This window comes from Lissotriton vulgaris, chromosome 10 (genome assembly GCF_964263255.1).
Source record: "Lissotriton vulgaris chromosome 10, aLisVul1.2, whole genome shotgun sequence".
NCBI lineage: Eukaryota > Metazoa > Chordata > Amphibia > Caudata > Salamandridae > Lissotriton > Lissotriton vulgaris.
In genome coordinates this window covers 133,391,924-133,411,221 of record NC_141698.1, presented here as the reverse complement: position 1 = coordinate 133,411,221, position 19,298 = coordinate 133,391,924, and the positions used below count along the sequence as shown (strand labels likewise).

Here is a 19,298-nt window from a genome sequence, read left to right as displayed (position 1 = left end):
GGCGAGTAATTTTTTTTTATTAATAGCCCCCACAGCCTTCTGTAAGAATCCATCTATGGTAGCATCTGTACTTTTAGCAGCGGGTGTGGGTTTCTTCCTCCCCATGACAGGAAAGTACTTGGATCCAAACAAAAACAAAATTTAAAAGCAAGACGGAGAGATTATTACTTTTAATGAGCCAGGCCGCCTCCTTACTTTAAATTTTACTGACGCGTAAACTGGTTGGGCCAAGACGAGTGGCCCAGCCTGGGGGCGGAGGGCCCGCCCTTGGCCCAGGAATGGCCTGCGCGCGTCCCGTAGGAGCCCTGAGGGGATTTGAAGGGCGCCTCTTGGTGCGAAAAACGGCGCGAAGTGCTCTGGGGGATGGAGTCCCCGTGCGGTCTGGCTGCCTCTATCCGCTTTCCCCCGGTGTCTGCTGCAAATGGATCCAGCGCCGCGGGACCCCTGAGGGCAGTGCTTTAAATGGGAAAAAATAAGTGCAGGTACTCATTAATATCAGCTAGAGGTGTGGCGAGTGGGCGGGTCTAGGGGCGGGGCTTATGACAACATATGAGATACATAATGACTTCTATTTCAATTGCAGCAACTACCAAAAACACATAAACTAAATAGGTTAACTCATTACACAAAATGAAAAAAAAAGGATGTCATGTGAACAGTTGCTCGTTTTGTAATATTTGCTGCTTCTTAATGCCATACTGTTATTTGTTTGGCACACTACTATATACTCTCAAGCGTACACACACACACACACTCTACACATTCCCTCTAAAATGTACTGAGTGTTCTGATTCCCTTTTCTCTCACAGAAAAACAGGCGCACACACACACATGTTATTATTAAGTAAGGATGTTCTGAAGCTACATGAACAGATTTGTTGCATGCACAGAATACAACCCTCAACTTTTTTTTTTAGCTGTGTATCATTGATGCCTGGGCTCGGGATAGGATATTACTCCAAAATTGTCATGATTAGACTAGAAAACATTAGTGTAACTGTAAGTATGTCGTTTTGGGTAGCTCTTCTTCACTCCTTGAGTTTGAACCTAGGGGCATGAAAGGTTTTGTTTTCTAGAAAAAGATAAATGCAACCTCTGTGCCTGTTTTTTTTGCCAACTGTTTACTCTTTCACCAGGCGAGAATCTAACATTTGCAGGATTTGTCTGGAAATTATTAGTGTACCCTGCATGTAAGTAATTTTGGCTAGCTGTTCCTCAAGAAATCCTTAGTTTGCACTTCTGGTCATATCATGTGATGGTAAGCCTAATATTCTCAGATTCTGTCCACAAAAGATGAATTGTGGCCTGCTCGTGTGTAGCCTTGACTATCAAACTGTGCATTATATGCCTAGGGAGGAGAGCCTAAGATTTTCAGTGTTTGTCTAGAATCGATTAATGTAACCTGTTTGGATGTAGTCCTGCCTCATCGCAGGTTCAAGCATGTGATGTGGTGTTTGCCATCAACATTTCAGGCCTATTTATGTGATGGAAGATTGCACCCAACCTTTAGTGGAGTGTGTGGGATGCACTGTTAAAACCCCATGGCCGGGGAATTGGGGTGGATAGAAGGCTCGGCTACCGCTGAACCACAAAGTTAATTGCCACATTACTCCAGCGTTTGGCCCTCATTCGCCATTGCCTTGAAGGGGTCTCAGGAGCGATGGTTAAGTCTTTATTTCATGTCTCGACTCCGCACCATCCCTACTCTTTCCTTCCACAAAGAGAAGCCGCTCCTGTCCTGAATAAAAAGATGAGGGGAAAAAACGGCTTTCGCGAAAGCAGATGATTTTGTTGGGCTGTCACTCAATATCCTAAATAAAACTGGATTACTGACTGACTGCCCATCCCAACCAATTTACATACATGATGGAGGGGGGCGGGGGTGAGACTAAGGCACTTTTAGACGAATAGTCCTCTGGCACCTGATCGACCGTGAAGGTTCTGTCTAGACCCTGCACTGTTAATCACAGCGTGACGCACAGCAAGCCCTCTTAGACCCCTGCAGTCTCAGGCCATTCACATGAGCGCTGCTGGAATCTCCAGCAGCGACTCTGCACAGAGGCTTGGCGGCTTACACGCTCCTGAAAAGCAGAGCGGCATCTACGCTGTGCTATAGGAGAGACATAACCGGAGCCTGAGGTGCCATCTATTAGGGTACCGGTACTCTTCCCTGCCTAATAAAAAGTACTGGTACTGAGGGCCAGAAAATTCAGAAGTGCCGGTACTCAGTACCGGTGAGTCCTGGCCCATTTAAAGCACTGCCTGAGGGGATTTAAAGGGGGCCTCCTGGCGCAAAAAACGGCATCAGCGGTTCCTGCTGCGAAGTGCTCTGGGGGATGCTGACAGAGGCGGTCCTGTCCGCCTCTGTCAGCTTTCCCCCGATGTCTGCTGCAAAGGTAAAAGTTTGTCTTTTACTGTCTTCCAACACAAATCGCAGAAGTTAATTATTGCAAATTGTGCAGATAATCTTGTGTCTTTGGTCTTCAGACCACTGTGGCACTTCTAAGAGTTGCTGTGCTGTGTATCTGTGGTGCCCTAATACATAGTTCTGATTCTATTGATACTCTCACATGTACCGTCAGCCAGTATAATTAAACAAGCATTGAAAATGCAATAGGTCTCACCTTTGATTAAGTTAAAGCCATTTGCTTTGCTTATGGTATTGTATAGCAAAACAAATGGCTTTAACTTAATGAAAGGCGAGACCTATTGTATTCTTAATGCTTGTTAATATAGCACATTGTTTATCACATGTGTGTTCGAAGCATCCTCTCGGTGTACCTCATAAAATGGATTATGTGGCAAGTCTCTGCGGCGTCACCTCGGGCGGCTGCCCCGAAGTAGGCTCACTGAAGCCCACGCTCTCTGCCAGGCTTCGGCGAGAATTTGAAGGGGCATAGTAATAAACAGACTTCAGACTAGGGATATATATTATGAGAACTGCCCACTTGGCAGAACCAGCCAGACTCTGCTTTTTTTTTCTTATTATTCTCATTCTCTCCATTATTCTCTCTCATTCTCTCTCTCTCTCGCTCTCTCTCATTCTCTCACTCTCTCTCATTCTCTCGCTCTCTCTCATTCTCTCGCTCTCTCTCATTCTCTCGCTCTCTCTCATTCTCTCTCTCTCTCGCTCTCTCTCTCTCATTCTCTCTCTCATTCTCTCTCTCTCGCTCTCTCTCGCTCTCTCGCTCTCTCTCATTCTCTCGCTCTCTCTCATTGTCTCTCTCATTCTCTCTCTCGCTCTCTCTCTCGCTCTCTCTCTCATTCTCTCTCTCATTCTCTCTCTCTCTCGCTCTCTCTCATTCTCTTGCTCTCTCTCATTCTCTCGCTCTCTCTCATTCTCTCGCTCTCTCTCATTCTCTCTCTCATTCTCTCTCTCTCGCTCTCTCTCTCATTCTCTCTCTCATTCTCTCTCTCTCTCGCTCTCTCTCGCTCTCTCGCTCTCTCGCTCTCTCCCTCGCTCTCTCCATCTCCTTCTCCATCTCCATCTCATATTCTCTGTAGAGCGTTTTTCGCCTGGAAACCTTTAGACGTACATTATAATCTTAACATTAAACACTGATAAAAAAATGGTGGTACACTACACACCTTTAATATGCTGTGAGATGGTCACTACAAAACAACTCGAGAACAGTGCACAAATTACTTCATTACAACAAAGTAAATGTAACCTAGCCTGAAGACAGCCTACGAGAGGGACTTGAGGTAACGTCCTTTTCCTTCCATCACTATGCACTCAATTTTGTTAACCCGTGAACGCCATCTGTGTAAGAGGAGTGACAAGCGTCTACAAATAGCCAAGAGGGGGATGCACACAAAGATAACAGCACCATTTGCGGTCCTTACTGACAGATCCCGGTGTGGCGGCATGTGACGAGTGCTATTCTCGAGAGGAGAGGTGTTGTGCACAGGTAATTCTGTGACAATATCATACGTGCAAGGACACTGAATCATCTCCGAACCCTAGAGCGAAGCGAGAAACACGATCTCTGCTCACTGGAGTGGACCCTGCGCCACGGGTGCTCACTCCATGCAACACGAGACTTCTGGATATAGTTCGTTTCACGGTCCCTTATAATCCTCACAGGCAGTGAGTGCCCTTCATGCTGGAGGCTTGCAAGGAAAGGGCCAGCATCCGTCATCGATACATGGTCCTACCACCCTACAGTGGCTTCCGGCTGCAGATGAGGGCCATCTGACTGATCCGAAAATGATCCATTCCTTATTGCAACAGCAAAGCGGTCTCAGTTATTGCATTCTGAGTTAGTCAGGGCAAGAGACGGGGTCCATACATTACAAGGACGTACGTGGTTCAGCGAACAAAGCATAAGGGCACTCACTATGTGAGACATGCTGGAAATAAAAATATTACTATAAAGGGTGCGGTCATGAGGTCAAAATGTGCCAAAGTCGCAGTTTACAGAAGGGACAGGAAATGGTGGAGAACTAAGAGACAAGTACAAAATGCATTCAGACGTCCAGGACAAGCGCGGCTCAGCGAATGAACAAACCGTCACATAGAATTCTCCTCAAAATACAACATTCCAGGCCAGTGGTTCGAGGACAGCACCAAAGAACATAGAAAACGATAACAACATGACTGCCATCCAATAGACACACTGTACTAAGATGACAACACAATAGGATAATAAGGCAAGCCCCCCATTCCCTTTAATCACTGAGAGACAATTAGGAACGCCGGTGGATACATAGCTAAACCACTTGCATCAAAAACAATGAACAACCAGCTTTCCTCTAAATTAAAAGCACTGTAAACTGAGTGGTACGCTGACTCATGTTGAATAAGCAAGGCTACTGGAAATATGAGAGTTGAAGGCCGCTTTCCAAATAATTATGGTTTTGCCACATAACCCAGCATCTTCTATATTTTTTTCTAACTCAAACTAATTAAAAGGGTCTTGAAATGCTGCTACTGGTGTTAGTGCATAGTGTTACATTCCAGTTGCTCGTTGCTGTGTTTAGACATTAACCCTGGTAACCTAATGCTAATGAGGTGAAACATTTGCCCAGGAAGTGTTAACATTGTGAGAGAAAAAAACAAAACACAAAGTAGCGAAGTAATTCAGCCCTAAAATTTGCTGCATAAATTTCGCTCTTTTTGCCGCAGAACTGTGTCCTCCTCTACCATATAATTCCAGTGACTGTGTATTATTTGCGACCAACTGCAGCAGTTATAACTAGCTCTACAAAGTAACTCTGGACTCCACAGAGTTGCATGTAGTCAGTTGGGAAAGAACTTCAAAGCCTTGTCCGGGGTAGTAAGGTATGTAAATCCACAACATAATACCAGAACAAAAAGGATCAAGGTGAACGTGCATAATGCGAGGTTGTACATTTATGAGGCAGAGGTCCGATATGTGGAAACCTGGCATGCCACAATGTCAATTGCCAGATCTATTGGCAGCCCTTCTGGAGGGAAGAAAGGAATGCTCACACCTCGTTCAGACAACGTCCACCAGTCCATCGCCCCTGTTTGGTATTTTCGAGATAAGAAAACACGTCTTCTGTGTACATGCCGAGCAGCTGATATGTTTTCAAGAGCGCCGTACAGCTGCTCCTAGCCTGCAAGGCTTCACCTGTCAGTCTGGCCACGTGTGGCTCGGATCCCGCTCCGGGTCTCAAGCAGGGACAGTGATGTCAAAAGCGGGCTCCGGAACGGCCCTCGAAATTGTAGTCACAGAAGAAACGCCTGAACACGCAAAGCACCAAGTGGGACAAAAAAGAAGGCACGCAAGCTTCATTGCATACATTGAGCCAAAACTCAAGCAGATGCAGAATGTGCAGGAACAATGGCACGCGCTCGGAAGGTGCTGCTCACCTTAAATCACGTGCAGCAAATGGAGCGCTAATCGAATTGGCAAATGGCACTGGGGAAAGAACGCGTGGGGGGCGGGGAGAAGCATGTTGCCCAGTGAAGGGGGAAAGGGCGGTGTGTGTTTTTCTTTTAAATACAGGGCTACCTTTTATGTTACATATTATTTGGCACCACATTTGCCTGATACCAGACACACAGAGGGTGGAGTGTTCAGGCAAAGGAAACAGAGGTAAATGTCATTAGTTTGGTTATTCCCTCTGACTAGGGACGGGGCAGTATGACACTGGCTGCATTCCAAGGGTATGCAACGCTGACTGCACCGCCCTCGCGGATACCAAATACATTTTTCACGTTCTGGGCGCTGGTTCCAAATCACGGAAGAGCTGGGAAACTTTTGCATCCATTCCCCCACACGACTGAGAATAGCCCACGACAAAATAGCACACAAGAGAAGTTCTGTACATTGGTGCTATGTGAACGCACAACTTGCCACTGATGCTAGAACAGGGACACAGGGTAATTCCGGGTCACCATGGGTGCAGGGCTCCAATTCTGAGCGGTAAGAACCGAATGCTGTTTGTGGGAGTTGTAGTCCTAGTTCACCTCAGTTCCTTAACTGAACCTATCAGAAACAAATGATCAGTATGAAGTACATCGTAAAACGCCGATGCCCAAAAACGTAACCAGAGGCAACAAACACAAAATGCTTCGATAATGCGAGTGCTTTTGCACTGTTACTCCAAAACATAAACAAAAAACCCAAAATCATTCGGAAAAGAAACAGATACAAATGCAGTGTTACAAAAGTCCCATTCTTGTGTCTCCCCGATAACCACAAAGGCACCCCAAAGACTGTGTGTGCTGGGACTGGGCTGCACAGCAAGGCCTTCGGCCCTTCAGCGCTTCGCGGATCCCGGCAGAGGCGACCTGGCCTCGAATGAATGAAAACAACTGGCCCCAGTGCTGTGTGTGTCTGAGTTGCTTCCGCCCTCCAGGGCGCCCTTCTCCAGAGACTTGGTATAGAGGAGGCTCGGCCGCCCCTACTTTTACTGTTATCTTGGCCTCTGCAGCAGCAAACTCAATAGGTTAATCCTCCTGATTGATTAATCTGCACAACCTGGGAGCGGATCAAAGCTTGGACGCTGCCGGCTGCAATTGTGCCTGCACACCCCCTCTGTGTTTCCAAGAGGCAAGGCGGGGAAAGAAAGGAAGGAAGGAAATAATAAGTACTGTCTCATCGCTGCACCTGTACGCTTATGTGTTAAACATGGCAACAGAAACAAAGCACAACAAAAATAAAATGCATTGTGTGAAACTAGAGAACGAATGCAGTCATCGCAAGTGGAACCAGTGAAGATGAAACTAAACACACAGTGTTAATTATGAGGGAAGGAAGATCCACCAAAACACGAACCCGAGGACGACGGCGCTGGTGGGCAGCTGCGTGTTTATTCCCATCGCGCCTTCACTTTAAGTGAAAGCGCAATGCGAAACTAAACATGCGGCTGCCTTTGCCAAAGCTGAGTGAAAAGAAAAAAGTGCGTTGGGACAAATGAACCAGTGTGTTACGCCGCCGGTAAAAGATCAAATGCCGGTGGGCGTGGCCGAAAGGAGACAAGGCGGCAACAAGGAGGGACTAGAAGCCTCCTTTACAATGAGAAGCCTACGTTTTGCATCCCACATGACGAGAACCAATTAGAAAGATGGGCGGGGCTTCAACTCCGCCTCCGAGAACTTCAGAATCTGAATTGATTCCAAGAAGCTCTTGTATGCCGAGAGCAGCGCATGCGCAGCTTTCGACAGCCGAGACCTAAAAAAGAAATAGACACAAGAAATCCAATACAGGTCCATGACAAATGGAGCTTGCTCTTTCCAGAAGATTAGCAGAAAGATTGAACTCAAGCTATGCTATTTTCACTTGCCAGTTTTGCAGCCCTTAAAAGGATCTCTTTTCTATGAATTAAAAAAAAAAACCTACATCATGTTAAAAGATGGAACACAGGGTCATGACGTTATTCAAGATACATAAAGGAAGACTAAATAGACAAAGCCACCAACTTTGTAGGAGAGATCCGCTTCATGTATTTACGCTGGATGTTTTTTTGAAAATAGCCCATTTATAACAATCTTCTGTCTAGCGTTGTCACTAAAGTGCTACCCGATAGCTTTTGCCTACATTTTTAAAGTTTTTTTTTTTATTTCAAAACATCACATTGTGGAACTAAAAATGCTAAAATTCACATAACTACGAACATTCAAAACACCTTGTCCATGTACAGACATTGTCTTGAGTTCCTCGGATCTGGTGATTCTTGGTGAGTCTCTCTCCCACTGATTCACTAAAGTAACTATTCTTATATTTCATTAGATATATTCCTCTTACTCCTAGTGAGCTCTGCTGTCTCCTGGGATCTCTCAATAGGCAAGCAGTCACGTGGTAGCATACTGGTTGTCTAATAACATGGTGGACTCTTGCAATAGGTTTGTCCATTCTCCCACCTCTATTTCTGTGCCTATCTGCAGCTGTCTGAGTCTCTCCCCTTTTTTTACACTTCCATCCCTTCCTTTCGGATTCACCAGGTTCTTGTGTATGAATTTCTTTTAGAGATGTTTTTATTATATCTTAAGCAAACAAAATTGCGGTGACAATAAGCTTCATATCTCGTAGAGTTGAAACAGACATACATTAGCAAACTCCGATCTGTTCTCAGGAACCCATTGTCACCCGGTCTTGTGTATGGTTGATGAGCTTGCCCTTGAATCTTCGGTACCCAGGCTACAAGTATTCTTTTTTTAAATGCATCTATTCAACCATAGTCCTTTCTGTTGGATCCTTGGCAGGTTGTGCAACTGGACCATTTTAAGTCTGATAGTCTCTTAAATTTCAGGGTGAATTGTTTGTTGGTAGCCATTTTGTTGTGTATGATTAGTGGGGTCTTTAATAGAATGTCATTCCATATGCTGCTATTTCCTCATGCAGAGAAATTAGTCTTTGTAAAGTCAACAAGTCTGCTAGGTGGTATATTTTAGTCCATTGCTTTAGGTAATGTTGTCTTTACTGGAAGTTGTCTTATTTTGTGCAATACTGCATAAGGATTGAATAGTTTCATCGCAGCTCAAATACAAAAATGAACATATTTAAGCCAAACTCTGAACATACAAGGTTGTTTTCTTGTGAAACATACTTTGATTTATCGTACGTCGAATTATCGATGTCAGGGACACAAATTGCAGTTGCAGTGTTAAATTCCACAACACACAAAGAACGCTGTTCTATATTTTGCCCTTTTTGCGGCCCTACAACAATTCCTAAAGTCCTTCTTTTCTCTCCAAATCATGTAAGGGGAATGATCAGAGGATATATGAGTTCATTGTTCGCCATTTCCTTGCCTGCTGCTCTCAAGATGCTCAAGGGCAGGAGACCACGGTTGAGATTGATATTGCGGCAGAACGCTTTGTTGCTCATGGACTCATGATCATTGCTAGGAACTATCTGGACGTCTATCCCTATGACAAGTGGAACACCAAGGTGAGCCATTGCCTTGCTTTTTGCTTAATTGTTTGTGCCCAAAAATATGGTGTGATTTTTTTACTTCATGAAGTTATTTATGATATTGGAATCTGCTGCTAAATCACTAAAGGACTAGACGAACATTGTGTGTGGTTTACAGTTATCTGCATGTGTTGTAAATGTAGAATGCTTTTTTAATTGTGTATCGTGCTGAAAAAGTGTTTAATGGATACATCTAGGAGACTCCTAGTCCTAACTAAAGATTTTTCACCTTGTCAGTACTCCTGCATGTGTTATACTTGATCCAGAATCTTTAAAACAGTGCCTGCACACTGTGAGATGGTGCGTGTAGCCCATTGCCTACGTATTTCCACTCGGGAAAAGACATGCTGAGTTGCATAATAGCGCCACTAATGCACACTGACATTGGTTTCTTTCTTTCTAATCCTCCAGGCGCGAAATTAAAATATATATGAACATTACATATACTGAACACTTGTTATGCACAGATTGCTACCTCATATATGTTGGTTGCTAACTAATGACATTTTCGATTCTATGATTCTAATTTTTTATTCATGTACATTATTGGCGGCATCTGTACTATGTTCCTTTATTCTATTTTATTAGTCCGACTGCTACCTCATAGACCTCACATCTCTGGTTGCCCACTAGTGACACTTCTGTCTCTATTTAAACATCTGTAATGCGCGGGCTGCTAGCTAATGTTGATTTTTGATTTTTGACTCATGTAAATTGTGGTTCGCACTTGTATCTTGCTCTCATCAGTATTATACCTTCTCCTTTATTCTGCACTACTCTGCACATTTTCCTCTACCTGCACCCACTCCTCCTCTTCTCTCCTGTTACACACCGACTGCTACCTCATATACAATATACCTCTACTGTAGTATGCAATACTCTGCACAGTGCTACAACCTGCACCCACCCTCACCCTTCTCTACTCTCCTGTAATACACCAACTACTACCGCGTATAGTTCTGGATGCTCACTAGTGTCACCTCTGCCAACTAGGATCACTGTTGATCCATGTAATTGGTATTATACCTCTCTCTGTACTCTGCAATATACTGAATGCACTTGTTATACTACATACTCTGTCACTTTGGTAACGCTGGCTGATCACTATTTTCACTCCAGTACCGTGTAACTTATGTATGCCTCTGTGCCTCTACACACTCTGATATCTGGGTTACTGACTGACCACTTGTACCAAATTGTTAATGTGTAGCGTACTTTACGTTTTCCTGTACATGTATACCATTATATTGCAGTCTCCCACACACACCTAAACTACCGCCCCATCATGGATCCTATCGGCAAGCACACATATAAAATCAACTACCCACCGGCACTCACCAAAAAAGCCGCTAAACGCTTTAAACACAACTTCCTTAGGTCACACCATGAAACACCCTTTGCTGACACCTACTTCTCACCGGTCAATGGATCCCTGAACACTAATATCATCTTCCACACCACACGCAGAGCTCAATGGCAAAAGGCGTTCCACACCCTACTCACCGTCTCTTCCACCAAGAAATCCTCTCACAGCCTAACTCTTTCCATCACGCCATCCCAACTCTTTCCAGGCAGAGCCACCATCACCATCTACAATAACGGGATTGTCCCATCTCAATCCACAGACAGGAACCTGGAACTACTAGACAACTTGTTCCCGACTCTCATAGAGCACCTCTCCAACTCACGGAACAACATCTCAATTAGGGACACACCTATTACCCCGGACCCCCCATCTCCTACCCGCAACTCTTCTATCCCAGCTCAGCACCGGGCAGGTGACTCAAGCGCCTCAAACACTGACACAGCTTGCTCCCCCTCATACACCACCCACACCCCCACCCCTTCAACCAACTCACGGGCATCCACACTCTTCATCAACACTACTCACACACCTACAGATGGCCTCAACACCCCGCTCACCGCAGACGGCACAGCTCCTTCCCACAGCACACCTAACCTAGTTCAACACCAGAACAACACCCCTTTTTATAAATCCCCCTCTCTATCCCCCCTATACTCAGCCCCCATTACCCTCGAACTAACCACGCAGAACACACATCCTCTCTCAATCTAACTACCCCCCCCCACAACAGGGCCACCTCCAATCTCATCTCCCCTCCTACTCTCAGCCCCCACTACCCGACCGGTTCCCCCACCACCACTATCAGTCTCCCAGACTACACCCTGATCCGCCCGCCTACCATCAATGCCCTCACCCAGACCGCCAACCTCCTACCTACCTCATCCACTCCTCTCCCGCCCAAAACGTCTCTCCCCCCTAACATCACCCAGTACACTAACACAACGCAACCCCGTTCGAACACCAGCCCTCCCTCCCATCAGCACGCGAATTCCCTAGTCGGTCATTCTCCTTTGACTACCACCCCCAACCCCACCCCCTCCTCCTCCTCCTCCACCTACCTCACGATGGACAACACCCCCTCCACCTACCCCACGATGGACAACATCATGGCCACTCTCTTCCAGATCAAAGAAGACATACACATCATCAAAGAACTACTCTCCATACACCCCACACATCCCTTACCCACCCCCACGCCCCGCCCCAAACTGGCCACTCCCCCCCCAGCAGACACCCTCACACACCCGCCCAAATTGGCCACTTCCCCTACGGCCGACACCCACACCCTACACCGGGCGTCAATACCTGTTCATAGTCGCAACTGCTGCCCTCGGCCTCCTCGCCGTCCCTGCAACCCCGCACACAACTTCACCTCCCAACCCATCTTGTCCCCCGCCCTCCCAATTAACTCTCCCACTCAACTCTCCCCCAACCGGACCTCAATGCCAGCTCGCAATCGCAACAACCGCCCTCGTCGTACCCACAACCCTATTTCTGATCTCGACACTCTCACCCTTCTCCGCTCCTATGACCCAGCATCCCAAAATGACACAACCTCCCCACACCTCACCATCCCCTCGATACACTCAAATCCCCTTAGACCCCCCACACTAAACAACAGATCCTCCATCCCCAATAACCTCAGAAGAGTCCCCCTCGCTCTTGAACCACCCACCACCCCCAGCACACCCAGTCTCAAATGCACCCTCCTCAATTGTAGATCGGCCTCGAAACATGCCGCCGCCATTGCAGAGCTCCTCTTATCGCGGGACCTCGACTTAATCATACTGACTGAAACCTGGCTAACTGAATCTTCTACACCTATAATGGACATTCTAGTTCCCCCTAACTACCACATTATCAGGCTCGACAGATCAGGCCAACTGGGGGGTGGAATCGCATGCATTTACAGGAACAACATCTCTGTTCGGAGAGCCAACTCCACCTCACTACCATCTCCAAATTCCTGTGAATACATCTGCCTCGACATTATCAGTGAGGGCAAACCGATATGCTCTCTTCACAACATTTACCACCCTCCCAGGGACAACTTCACCTTTTCCCAACAAATCATGGATATGATCTCAACCAATTCCGGGCGGCAGCTCACCCAAATATACCTTGGGGACTTTAACCTCCACTGGAACGATCGTAATGACGCGGTGGTAAATAGTCTTAAAAATTTCCTCGACGCCCTTAACCTCACCCAAATATGCAACAGCCCGACCCACGAGAAAGGCTCTATCCTTGACCTGATCATCTCCAAAGAGGACTCTGTCCTACTCGAGTCCATCCAACCCTGTGACTGGTCAGATCACCATATTATCACATTCTTCATCAATGAAAAAGTTAAAGTCAACCCGACTCAATTCCCCAATCCGAAAGTTTGGAAAAGAGACATGAAAAAACTCAACCCAGGCTCTTTGCCCCCCAACAGGCGCAATCCCCTTCTTCCACCGACAGACGATACGGACGTTCAAACCCTGACTGACCACTATCTCAATACCATGACCACAATAATTAATGAGGCTGCACCTATGCAGCTGAAAAGAGTCACCACTAAAATCTCCAACCCATGGTATGACGGGAGTCTCAATGAGGATAGACGAGACATGCGAATGGCTGAACGTATCTGGAGAGCAGCTCCCTCTGCAATGCACCTAAAAGACCTGAAGAAAAAGAGAAACGCCTACTTCAGGAAAATAAAACGTACAAAATCAGACTTCTTCAGCCGCCAGCTCGACCAGGCAAAAAACAGACCGAGAAAACTATTTGAGCTTATCAGATCGCAATCCAAGGAACAACCCCAACCACTTAACACTGCGAGTAAAGCACCCTCCTGTGAAGACTTCGCTGCTTTCTTTATCCAAAAAACTGACAACATAAAAAGCGATCTCCTTATTGATGCAAGCCTCCATTCCAAACCCCAGTGCCCAGCAACCGCTGAACCAAAAAACAATGCTACATGGTCAACCTTTGGCACATACTCGGAAGAAGAAATTGGTAAACTGCTCAACACCCTGAAACCATCCAATCACCTCACGGACCCCTTGCCTGCCTCCGCAGTAAAAGACTTTACCCCTCTGCTTCTCCCTCTCTGGACTAAAATTGTCAACAGCTCTCTCCAACAAGGAAGCATCCCTGACTCCCTCAAAGTTGGTCAAGTCACACCTCTACTAAAAAAGCCCACAGCCGACCCCTCTGACCCCAACAACTACCGACCCATCACCAATATTCCCACTCTCGCCAAACTACTAGAAAAATGCGCACAACTACAATTGACTAATCACATTGAGCAATTTGATCTCCTCAACCCGCACCAGTCAGGCTTCCGAGCGGGACACAGTACTGAAACGGCCATGACGCACATAATTGACGACGCACTTCAAATGCTAGACCAAAACGACACTTGCCTCCTCATCCTTCTTGATCTCTCTTCAGCATTCGACACCGTTAAACATGAGAAGCTGCTAGAACTCCTAAACACAAGAATGGGCTTATCTGGAACTGTTCTCAAGTGTTTCACTTCCTTTCTTCACAACAGGACGCAGAAATTCAAGAGCAACAACCAGATGTCCTCGCCAATACCTGTAACGCTAGGAGTCCCCCAGGGCTCCTCTTTATCCCCAACTCTGTTCAACCTAGTCATGGAACCACTCACCACCTTGCTACAAGCATCCAATGTTCACTTTCACATGTACGCCGATGACACCCAACTTTATCTCAAATTACAATCTCCCAATGACATCCTGCTCCTGAACGCAACAATCAGATGCACCCAATCCTGGCTTGCCGATAATCACCTCAAACTCAATGCCCTGAAAACAGAGTTCCTTCTGATCTCACCTCCAGCTAAGAGCTCCACTGCAATGTCCAACCCACCATCGTGGACTCAGCAAAATCTTTAGGCATTACACTTGACACCAATCTCAACATGCAGCAGCACATCAGCAAGGCAACTAAGGGCGCGAACTTCCAGATCAATACTCTGAGAAAACTTAAACCCTTCCTCCCAGCCAAAGACTTCCAAACCGCAGTACAAGCTATAGTCATCCCCCGAATTGAATACGGCAGCACCGCACTAGTCGGACTCCCCCTAACCACAACCGCACCCCTAAGAGCCTCCCTAAACGCTGCAGCGAGACTCATCACTGGGTCAAAAAAGCACTCCCACATTACCCCTGACCTGAGAGCCCTGAATTGGCTGCCATTTGAAGCCAGAATACACCTGAAAATCGCCTGCATGACACACAAGGCGGTTCACCTTAAATCACCCGGCTACCTCGCCCAGAAATTGACAATTTCTGGCGGAACCAGAAACACTAGAGGCACAAATAATCTTCTGCTGAAACCGCGAAGATTCCGGAAGGAAAAAACATATAAGCGCTCCTTCTCTGGAATGGCACCTAGGATCTGGAACTCTCTCCCTCCAGAAACAAGGCTTATCCCATCCACTACACTCTTTAAAAAAGAAGTAAAAGCTATCCTCATGGCTAAATACACTTGAACTAGTATCTAGAACTCTGTTAACACTGTACTACATGCTTCTACCTGCTTGACCCCTTTGCCTACTTGTATGAGTAGTCTCCCTCACATACCCCGTATGTAACCTAGTTGTACTGTTTGATTACTGATTTATTTGTATTATTACGCCCCCATCATGTACCCCTCTATGTAACCTATTTGTACTGTTTTGATTTATTGATTTATTGGTATGAGTACGCCACCATCTATGTAAAGCGCTCTGATATCTGCAAAGATCATGTCCGCGCTATATAAAACTTTTAAAATAAATAAATAAATAACCCCAAAAATGTACGTGAACTCAATACAAGTCACATCTATTTTGCCATGTCTCCATTCTTCATCGAATTCACCAGTTTTATGCTTGCAGTTTAGGTGAATTTAAACACAAATAATTTTCCCTATAGGTGATCCCAGTGTACGAAATGGGCTCAAAATTCCAGCCCACTACAATCGAGATGGTGGATGGTGAGACGAGTCCACCGCAGCTCTTGACTGAAGCGGATCTCATTGCACTCATGGAAAAGCACGGCATTGGTAAGTTACACGCCAACAAATGAAAATACAGAAAGATTTTGATATTGACGGTTATTTATGCTCTTTTATGCAATTAGTACTTCCCAGGGCGGAGAACCACACACCCACTGCATAAATGTATTGGCTAACAGTGAACCTTTGGAACTATGCATTGGCCAACTTTTTTTCATTCTATAGCCCATTGTTGACGAATTGCCATTGTTGCCATAGAACTATATTTTACATTTTTTTTAAAGGATTATTCTGTAATTTTTTCTGTCATTACATGTGGTGCTTCAAATAATGTTTCACACCCGCAGATAAAAACAAAACATAATTAATCATAAATGTGAATCACTCTTCACCTTGTGTGTTTTTTAAAATACTTTTTAAAAATCTTTTTTTTTTTTTACATTTTCCCCCTACTCAATTGTGTTATTCAACCATTAAACGTTCGTAAAATGGCTGATGCCAAATATCAGTCCTAAAAATCGGTGTCTTAAATTTGGGGATGTGAGGAGAGAAAGTGAGCGTTGCGGTGCTCGTAAAAGCATTGGTACATGCTTGTCATCCAGAAGTATTGTTTGACCTTTGACAGCAGTGCGTTTCTTCATTGGCTCTCATCTTACACTGCAAGGTCTTTTTCTACTTTGTGCATAATAAGTTGGAAGTGTGTGGCCCTATCAAGAGTTATAGCCCTCTAACCAATTTTGCTCCAAAATGTACCATTTCCTACAACTGCAGGGGATCATCTTGAAGTTAAACTGAAAGATTAACAATAAGCAGCAGAGATCATTGAGAATTAGTGTTCTGTCTTACACATTCAAAAGTATAGATATCTGACGATTTGAATAATCTAAAGACTGGTCGTCTGAACAGTGAGAGTCTCATATCTGCATCCCTCACTTTACTTTCAACAGGTGCTTTCGAGTTTATTAATGTTAAAGGGTATACCTGATACACTGAATCCATTCTCCAGTACTGGATTTTTCAGACACATATGCTTTCATATTGGTTATCATGAGGCCAGGAAGCAGTCCACAGTACACTAACAAAGAGTTTTAAAACCACATTGCAACAGCAACTCAATTGACGAGAATGCTCTTGAGCTCTGACAAGAGACCATCTTCAGTGTCGATGCCTCTCATTTAGTCAGTGAGCGCAAAATGAGCTCTTGCTCTAGTTCCTTTTTGAAACGTGGTGAATGTCTTTTATCAGTTTTGGAGTGCATGTGAAGTTTGAATTGTATTTCCTTTAAAGTCCGACAAGTTGCTTATCTTTTTCTCAGTTGCGACTCTAGTGATGACAGTTATTGAATGTCAAGGAAGCCTTTGTGTGCTATCCTGTGCCTGTTTTTGACTTTTCCTGGCTGGTTTGTGGTTTTCCAGTCAGTGGGCTCTACATGCTGTGGGCTTCCGATGGTGCGCCACATGTTTGAGGGTCTACCGGTAGAACAAACCAGTCCTCTCTGGTAAAACACATCCAGTCCCTCTTGACAGGAGACATTTAGATCCCTCCTGCATGCATGTTATGATTTGCAAAATGTAACAAGTGTGCGCAGAAGTGATAAACAAGCATTGGCAAAGCCAATACGTCTGCCGTGCATATGCCAAAGAAACCAAGCACAAATGCAGTTTGCATAATTTTACACATTAAAGCCAGACCTAATGGCTTTGCCAGTGCTAGTTTGAATTAGCACGTACGAGTTTCAGTTTGAGCATGGTACCATGCCAAGTAGCAGAAAGCACAGGTAGGCACAAAAGTGATTAACTCAAATCAGCTTGTTCCCAAAACACTGTGACCGCCGTCTCAGTGAACACTGTGTTGCTAGAATTCTGCTGAACGACAGTAAGGGGGTACTGCCTCAAGGCCGTCTTACTTTGTTACAGAGACTGAAAGCGAGCTCAGAATAACAAGGAGAACAATGACAACATCATGACTGATAGTAGCAAAGTTAATGTGATATACAATTTTCATTCAGAGCCTCATGTTGCACAGTTTTTGTTATGATCTACTATGGACCTCATTTGAATCTGACTTGTGTAGTGTCTGAGAAGAAAAGTTACTTACCTCTAGCTACAATTGCTCTTCGTTATCAGCGCTGGTTCCCTGAGCGAAGCTGTGTTTAATGCTCGCCAGGTGAGACCGCATGAAATTTGACTATTTCCTCTCACTGAATTTACTTTGAATTATTTTATATTGGGGAATTTTAATCGGGGGGAATTGTGGTGACTTGGGGGCATTTCTCAACTGTTTTATGCTCTTACTTGCACTTTGCACATTCGAGCTCCAATCCCGGGCTCAGCAGGGGGCCATTACTTCCGGACCAGCGGTTTAGCAGTCTAGTGGTTCCTCAGGCTATCCTACTTAGCATGCATGCGGACGCGTGCGGGCAGCGAACGCGCCAAAGGCATGCCAAAGGCAAGCCTCTCTGTGCCCATCCATGCTCTGACCGGACGCAGGGCCTTTCCCCCTGGCTGTTCTACCCCAATTAGTTTGCACTTCACTAGTAAGGAATTGTACAAATTGAACCCCGGAGAGAGATTATTACAGTGTCCCAGGTTGTCTATGGACAACATCAATGACAACATAAAGAGCTGCTATTATCTATCACGAGTCACTCACCCCCAACTTTGTCCGGGTCTCTAATTCGGCGTGTCAGGCTCTAGTTTTCAACATATATTCTGCAACCCATAAACTTTTCAAAGGAATACTAATATACAGGCCACCTGGTTCTAAAAGCGGGTTTTTAGACTCCTTGGGTTTACTGCTAGAAGAAGGACTGTGCTTAGATTCCTTTTCGATGTTGGGAGACTTCAACTTCCATCTTAAAAATGCTAGTGATCCCGACACGTCAAGGCTGGAACAAATCATGAGCATAGGAGGTCTCAAACAATTGGTGATACCTCCTACAGATGAAAAAGGTCATACCCTAGATGGTATATATTCCAATAATAAAGCCGGCGTCTCAGTCGTTCCGATCTCGCGGTCTGATCACTGCGCAATCAGATTGAATTAAATAGCTTTGGGGCTTACTCGCCTGGCCCGATACAGACTCAGGAGATTATAACAAAAGCATGAAACGCCGAAAGGATATGGCGTAAACATTATGCAGAATCGGATAAGGAAACGTAAAAAACTTGCAATTCTAGCTACAAACAACTACTTTTAGAAGCAAAAAAAATAGTATTTTTCATTGCAAATAACTAAGGCTGATTCCAACTCAAAAGAACTCTTTAAAACTATCATTAAACTGTCGAGTCCCAATACTCCCAAGAAACAGGGTTACCCAGATTTCTGCAATAAAATTGTGGAATTCTTCAAACTGAAAATAGAAAAAAAGATATTTTCATCTCTCATTGGTTTGATCAACAAGAACCAGACCAATTCCAATTTAAAGGAAGCGGAAAGTACGGGATCCCATGTGATACCACTGGAGCATTTTACCCCCTTGGTGAGGTCAGACACAAGTAAATTGCTCAAACTCATTAAATCTGGTGCCC

At 45.2% G+C, this 19,298-nt stretch overlaps 1 protein-coding gene across 1 annotated transcript in view; it reads left to right on the top strand.

Annotated features, from left to right (window-relative positions):
- The window catches only part of TOP3A (DNA topoisomerase III alpha), a 200,142-nt gene that overhangs the window by 109,597 nt on the left and 71,247 nt on the right, over positions 1-19,298 (top strand). The window contains exons 12-13 of the mRNA XM_086940709.1: positions 9,180-9,365; positions 15,687-15,816. Coding sequence (XP_086796835.1) covers positions 9,180-9,365; positions 15,687-15,816 — 316 coding nt within the window. The remainder of the gene's footprint in view (positions 1-9,179; positions 9,366-15,686; positions 15,817-19,298) is intronic.